At 55.7% G+C, this 7,520-nt stretch overlaps 1 protein-coding gene across 1 annotated transcript; it reads right to left on the minus strand.

Annotated features, from left to right (window-relative positions):
* Positions 1 to 8: 8 nt before the first annotated feature.
* On the minus strand, positions 9 to 7,520 carry CTSZ (cathepsin Z). Its single transcript, XM_053573640.1, has 6 exons — positions 6,943 to 7,520; positions 6,304 to 6,467; positions 3,916 to 4,095; positions 1,855 to 2,005; positions 1,328 to 1,490; positions 9 to 494 (listed from the first exon to the last, which is right to left on the minus strand). The coding sequence occupies exons 1-6, from the start codon at positions 7,503 to 7,505 to the stop codon at positions 384 to 386; spliced, it is 1,332 nt and encodes a 443-aa protein (XP_053429615.1). The 5' UTR covers positions 7,506 to 7,520; the 3' UTR covers positions 9 to 383.

Below are 7,520 nucleotides of genomic sequence, written 5' to 3' on the forward strand. Positions count from 1 at the left end.
AGGCATAGTCCAGTGTCTAAAAGCCGGGTCTTTTATTCAGCACATGGACAGTCTCCCCTCTCCCACTGATTCCAAAGAGACATAAGAACTGGTGCTCCATCTGAACTCTTTTACCTTTTAAATGGCAAGATACCAAACCCTCCTCTGAAGGCTGAGGTCTGAGGGTTCCTGTGCTGTGGATACTTCCTCAGCAGGTGGCCGGCAGCAGTCATTGTACAGTGTTCAAGGCCTCCCGTTTCAGGCAGGACCCCCTGTCCTCAGGTGCCCCGTGCCCAGTCTCTCAGTTCCTTTCAGCCAGCCTGGTGGACATAACTTTAGGATCCCCTCTGGTCGTGGTTCATGATATCATTTCTGAAAACACTTGTCTTTCCAGGGACATCACCTTAAACGATGGGATCCCCAAATGTACACGTGTTCTCGATAGCAAGGTTGTAGCTGGCGCCCTGCCCTTCCTTGTAGGTGCTGGTCACTATCTTCATCCAGCCTTTCTCACCCTGTGGGTAGAAGTGAGATGGTCACAGGCGCGCAGTTCCTCCCTTCTCTCAGTACACAGACCCTGCCGTTTGCTTCCAACCCCTCAGCCCAGCCTTGGAGGATGGGCAGCCACACTGTACCCTTCCGATGACCGCTACTTGGAAATACCTTTTGTGAATCATTTCACTTGGTTAACATTTAACATAAGGGCCCTCTATGCCAAAAGCTAATTAATGTAACAAAAAATGTTGACACTAGACCTAATGACTTACCTACCTAGTCATATCCCATTTGTGACATTTAGTAAAGAAAACGGGCATTTCATCACTTTCACATTAACCACCACCCACCACCCCATTTTGTAATAGTTAAATGTCTATGTCTTAGATATTAATGGCTAATACTAAGACTCAAAAATTAAGACTGTGGCAGTGGATTTAACTCAACTCAAAATTACTTTCTCCTACATGGTTTTGCCACGGGAGCCCAAGGCCGTGACAGGAGAAAGTGGGGCAGTTGTGCAGGAAGGAGGCAGTGAACTTGCAGCCTCTCCAGTGCTGCTTGACCAGTGGTTTCTCCAGGAAGCTCTGGCAACGTTGAGAGTTTGGGTTGGTTACATGGGAGGTTGGGTAGGGGTGTCTAGTGGGAAGAAGGGCCAGGATTGCTGCTGAACACCCCACAGTGCACAGAGCAACAGTTTGCAACAAAGGATGTAGCACCAAAAGTCACTTGTGCCACGGCTGAGACTGAGCTGGAGCAAACAACCCTTCTGCTTTTAGCTGAAGGTCAACAGAGCCATTCAAATGAGAGAAATATCAATTCTTATGACCTGAAGAGAGCAAAAACATCTTACCCATGGTTCACCCCATGAATTCCGGACGATCCAGTATTCAGTCCCATCGCTGATACCCCACCCAGCCACAGAAACGACATGGTTTATTTCAGGGTTCTCTTGGTACTCAGCATAGATGCCTCCGGTGTAGCTGACCATCTTTTCTGTGGCCATTATGCCACAGCTGTGGGCAAACAGTTAAAAATAATTACTGCTCTAAATGGAATCTACCTTTGTTAGAAACAGTCTTATATTACTGACACAGATAATGGGTATCAGATGATTCTGGGCGAATTGGGCAAGCAAATTGTTACATCATGTCTTCCTTGTGGAAACAGCCCACCAGCACCACAACACTCACTATGGGCAGATTATGTATTAGCTCAGTTATTGGTTATTGGTTTTACTTGTGAGAAAACTGAAGTTCTTAGAAGTGAAATGATGTGGCAGCTATGTCTTAAGCCCAGTGAATGAAGTTGGCCAGAGGGGTGGAAATCCACGTGCACCTGTGCGCACACTGGCACGGCCTCCCGGGTGGGGCTCCTCACCTGATGGGTCCATTTGCATAGATTTCTGCCATCATCTTCTCCCTCCCAGAGAGGGAGCCATAGTCGCCCACTTTCCAGAGGGTGTAGTTCTGGATGGCATGGCACTGTTTGAATTCAGTGCATGTCCCACATTGGTTAAACTTGTCACACTCTAGGGGACAGCAAGAAAAGTCAGCAAGAGACTGTCTCCTCATTAGCGTAGGAACAAGCACGCCCAGATCCACTCTCCACTTCTCACTTAACGTACCATCCATTAGCTAATAACACAGACCATGTTGCTGCTAGATGCTGTTTAATTATGCTTCAGCTGCAACGGAGTTATAAAAAGCCCCCACCCAGGCCTTGGCAAAAAAGAAAAGACAGACATTAATTAGCACATAGTAGGTGCTCAAAAGTTAGCCTTTTTTCCTCATAAAGGCTGGGAGAAGGACATTTTCATAATACTTTATAGTTGAAAATTGAGCATAATCAAATTATTAGCACATAAGATGATTCTATTGCTGGCTAGCGAATAAATAGCCCAATACGTTTAGTTAAAATAAAAAGTATGCTCTTGTTTTTGGTTTGAGAGGTATCAAGAATTAGGCTTCAGAAAAACTAAAGGAAAAGAAAAAGTGCAGCTCTTAGCTCTGCAAGACTCAGTCGCTCACATGTTCTCACTTTGGGCACATCCCAGCCCACCAGCCACCCTCAGCCACCTTCTACTGCTTCTGAGGCGCCTATTTCTGTTTCAGTTACAAATGCTTACCCCCCAGGACAGTAAAGAGGATTAAATTGTTGACTGAATTTGTTCTTAGACACCAAAGGCCCAATGTCCAGCACAACAGGAAAATGACGGCTCTATGGCTCCCTTTGCCCCTACTACAAAGGAAAGACTATTGCAAACAATCAGCTTCTGAGGGGCTCTGTCAGGCTAGGTGGCCCCATGGGGTCTGGCCTTGACTGCACAAGCCAGTCTGGGATGGAGGGGCGGTGGCCCCAGGGACCACCTGACTCCTGGTTCCAGTGCAGTCTGGCCTTCTCTCATCCTTGTCATCTGTTCCCCCTCTGGGTCTCTGACCCCTGCTGGGGTTGCCACTTCAACAGGACTCACCACCAGTCCAGGAGAATTCTCTCTGGCTGAACAGTAAGGCTCAGGGAGCCCTGTCCACGAGCATGAGGTGGTGGGTAGAGCACCCTCTCCCACCTCAGAAGGCACAAGTGCTGGAGTCAACCATTCTAGAATGGCAGGAGGCATGGGGTGGCAAAGCACAGGGCTCCCTTCCTTTCCTGTTCCCCACTGTCTCACATGACCTTTTGAGTTTCCCCAGCTCTCTGCTTGGGCTGAGAGGGAGGCTGAGAGTCAGGTGGCTGAAAACTGCTAATTATGGGTTTGGGGTCTGAACTTTTCTTTCTTTTTGGTTTCCAAGGAGAATAGCCTGAAAAGAATGTGCCAACCACAGGGACCCCAGGCCAGCTGGGGTCTACTGGTTCTCTATAGCACCCCCCTCAGCTCCAGCCACATGTGCATGCGTGTGGCCAGGTCCAGGATGGCCAGGGTAGAACCAGGCTGATGCTGCCTCCCAGCTGGGCCCTCTGGCTTCTAGCTTGTAGCTCTGCCTTGCCACCAACATTCCTGGAAAACTGACTCTTCCCTCTACAAAGCCCACCTGCACCTCCCCCCTATAATAGCTCATAAAATTCCCCAAATGTCAACATATCAGAACCAAAATTCCACATCCAGGCCCCTCTGCCAGGGCCCTCCCACAAGGCTGAAGACATAGGCATGATGAGTGCCCATCAGGAACATTCCCATGCCAGGCTGTTTTGATGGTCTTCTCGGCAAGGATGGGCTCCAGCTCCCCTCCCCACATGGTCAAGGTGGCAGAGGGGGCTTCTGCAGGGAGGCTAGCCTGGGGACACCACCCCTGGCGGTCAGGGGCACCAGCTCTTCTTGGGGGATGCAATCCCTATGCACCCCCTTCCCTGAGGCACCCCAGCCAAGTGTGAGGAACATGTGGTCAGCTCCACATGGGGCTGGTGGCCACCTTTCCCTAGTGTGGGGCCTGGGCAGCAGCCTACCCTGGTCCTTGGCCTGGTAGTTGTTGCAGGTCTCGTCGGGGATGCCGTGGCGGTGGGCATAATCCCATACTGGCAGGTCGTTTCCGCCCTCGCAGGAGCCGGCGTTGCCGCAGTCAAGGACATGCTGCACCGACAGCAGGGCGGAGGGCCACGCGCCCTTCCTCTTGATGTTGATGCGATCTGCAACAGTTAGCACCACTGTCAGCACCCACAGCCCACCTGCTTCCCCCACCAGGACTGGATGCCCCTGTCACACTGCCTGTGTCCCTCTCTGGAGGGCCCTCCCTGATGCTGACCTCTTTTTAGAGGGCCCAGCTCAGCCCTTGCTCTTCGGAGAGGCCTTTCCTGACCCTCCTGGGGCACTGTCCTATCTGCCCATACCCCCGACTGCAAACACCATAAGGGCAGAGCCAGGGTAGTGCTGCTGACACAGTACAGCCCTGCAAGAAGGATGACTCCGCCACCTGTGCCCACCGAAACAGAGTCAAGAGAGACACGGTCCCTGACCCCATGAGGAGGGGACAGAGGGCAGCTCTGCGAACAAGTGCTACCCACGGAGCCATATGAGCCCCAGAGCGGGTAGGCAAAGTCCAAGGTGGGGAAGGCAGCAGGAACCCAGCCCCTGAGGGCACTGGGCAGCCGCTCACACACGGAGGGGCATCTGAGGGCTGGCATGGCCCCCACTCAGGGCTGGCTGACCTACTCCCTTAAGAATAAGCAGAATCCCAGGAGGGGACCTGGGCTGCACTGGCCACTCCTACCCAGTTTCAGAAGAGGAAGTAGATAGGGAGGAGGACAGTCTCAGTGAGGGGCAGGACCCTTGGTCCCCAGGGACAGGAGGCAAGGCACACTGGGCCAGCTGTGCTAGCTGGCAGAGGGGCCAGGCCCCGTGGAATTCCCCTGCTGGTGGCTTCTCTTTTCTCAGTGAAAGAGGAAGCAAGGGTCAGAGATGACAGAGGTTTAAGGAGAAAGAGGAGGAAGAGTCCACTCACGAAATGCGCTGGGCTGACCCCAGGGCCAGCACCTGGCACTCATCAGACAGCAGGCAAGCCAACTATAGCCACTTCCTCCCAACCCGGTGGCAGTCCTTGACAGATATAAATCTTGTCACCTGACTCCCTTTCGAAGATAATTCAAGGCTTCCCTTTCCAGTTGGTCTTTCCTCACCCTCACCCTACCCTCCCACTGGGCCTCAAAGGCCTCTTTCACTTCCTCAGTGGGGCCATCCCACCCTCTCCCCAGGACTTTACCCCAGCCTCCAGCTCCAGGCCTGCCCATACCCTGCCTGGCCAAGGTCTCCAGACCTTTCCATGGGTAAGGCCTGGGCTCCGCACTCTCCATCTCCACCCCAGTCTGAAGGTGTCACCCCCTGAGGCCCCCAAGAGGGACAGGGCTGGCCCACCGGGAGACTTCACCAGATGCCACAGTCTAAGCCAGCCACACCTGGGGTCCAGACCCCAGCAGGAATCCCTCATTTAAAAGACAGAGCCCAGCAGGGGTCCTGGCCCAAAGCCCAGGCTTCTGGGTTCAAATCTTAGCTGTCACCTACACTGTGGCCAAGTCTCCTGACCCCCTGCAAAGAGCCTCTGTTTCCTCATCTGTAAATTGAGAGCAATCATGGCAGCTGGGAGGTCTACGTGAGATGATGCAGAGTGCGTGTCACCAGCCCCACAGGTGGCAGGGTCACCATTGGATCCCTCCAACACAGATAGTATACAACAGGCCTGCCCTGGGAAGTACCAAAGCCAGGGGAGGACGCAATGGCACCCAGCCCTGCTTGGACCAAACTCCCAGCCAGAGTAAATCCCTTGGTCAGGGGAATTCCAGACTTCTGGGACCCCAGGGCTGGAGAGGGCAGGGTCCCTTCCAAATGCTAAGGGGCAGGCCCTGGGGCTGGGTGGCCGCCCACACTCCCTCATTCCTGTGAGCCTTCCTCCCTCAACTGCAGGCAGAAGTCTAACCTCCAGATGAGAAAAGTGCCAGGCTGGGTGGAGCGACCAGGTGAGGCCTTGGGCCACAGCCCGCCAGCCTCACCCAACAGTCTGAGCCCAGGACAAGCATTCATCTCAAATACTGGCTGCTTCATTTCCGTGTCCCCAGATACAGGCTGGGAGTTCAATAACTCTGCATTTCTGGTTCTAGCCTAGCGGCTGAGGTCACAACCTTTGGGGCAGAAGGGGCACCTGGGAAACACTTCTCACTGGGCTTCAGTCAACTAAAGACCCCAGACAGTCCTGTTGGAAATTTCCAGAATGACGCAGCTTGGGTCTGTTGGGCAAAGGACAAAGGCCAGCTCCTCAGGGCCGGAGAGGCGCAGGCACCACCTGCCCAGGGCAGAATGGGCAGAATCACAGGCTCCTGGAACCCGGGGCGCTGTCTGCCACCTACCTGCCATGGCGCTGGTGCTGGCATGGGCCCAGCAGGAGCCACAATATTGAGGGATGTGCTGGTTCCTGGTGATGCTGACATAGTTGACGCCATTCACATTGCGCCAGTCCCAGCTCTTGGGCAGATGCGATGCGGACAGATACTCGTGAGGCCGCGGGTATGTCCTGGGAAGAGACCAACACCCCCAAATCAGCGCTGGTTCTCATTGGGCAGCCAGAGTTCCCCTCCCATGGGGCCTGGGCAAAGGCAGCCCTTCTTAGCCCCTTCTCCCTTTCCCAAAAAGTGAGGGGGTGGGTGTGAGCGCGGCAGCCACCGGGTGAGAGATGTGGGACTCGTGTCCTCACGCGGGAGCTCCGCACTCTCAGCGCGTGGAGGAGGGAAGGAGAGCGCGCCTCGAGAAAGGCTGCCACGGGGTGAGGCTGGCCTGGCTGGCTGGACAGGTGCGACTCGTCCAACCCCACAAATACCAGGGCGCCCCTGGATGTGAAACAGGAGTGACCCTCCCCCAAACGAAGGGGCTGGATCTGACGTTCCAAGGTCCAAGGTGCAGGGTTCCAAAAAGGCAGGCGAGCGCGCTAGGCTTGGGGACTTGGCCATCCCTTCCCTCCCCCACGGCCTCCCGTCCCCGCCGGCGCCCACCTGCGTCCCAGCTGTAGCAGCTGGTTCCCCGGTGGGAGCAGGTAGCAGCTCCGGCGGAAGGGGAGGCCGGCCTGCGCTGCGCCCGCCAGCAGCACGAGCAGCACCAGTGGCCCGGACGACTCCATGGCTCCCGCGCCGAGGCCTGCTCCGGATCCCGCTCCGGATCCAAGATACTGCGCCAGGTGCCGCTCCAGATCCCGCCCCGGGACGGCCCGCTCCGGCCTCGTCCGGCACCCTAGGCCCCTTAAAGGCGGTGGCCAGGCTCGGACACACCTCCGGGGCGGGGCTGATCCCCCCACGCCCGCCCCGCCCGGGTGACCCTGGCCCGCCCCTCCCGGCCCGCAAACGGCACCTCCCTCCCTGGCCCGGGGCGCCTGAACTCTCTGGAGGAAGGTCAAAGCCCGACCCCAGGGCCGACCACCGCGGCAGCCACCAGCCCACAGCCACCCTGGCTTGGTGACCTTTCTGAGTTCCAGATTGTCAAACCTGACTCCTTTTCCATGGCCCTGGGTGCCCCGGACGCGCTGCCCAGCCCTGGATCCTTGGGACCTTGGGCGACGCATCCTGCCTCCCACCTC

Source organism: Nycticebus coucang, chromosome 21 (assembly GCF_027406575.1).
Source record: "Nycticebus coucang isolate mNycCou1 chromosome 21, mNycCou1.pri, whole genome shotgun sequence".
In the NCBI taxonomy this organism is placed as follows: domain Eukaryota; kingdom Metazoa; phylum Chordata; class Mammalia; order Primates; family Lorisidae; genus Nycticebus; species Nycticebus coucang.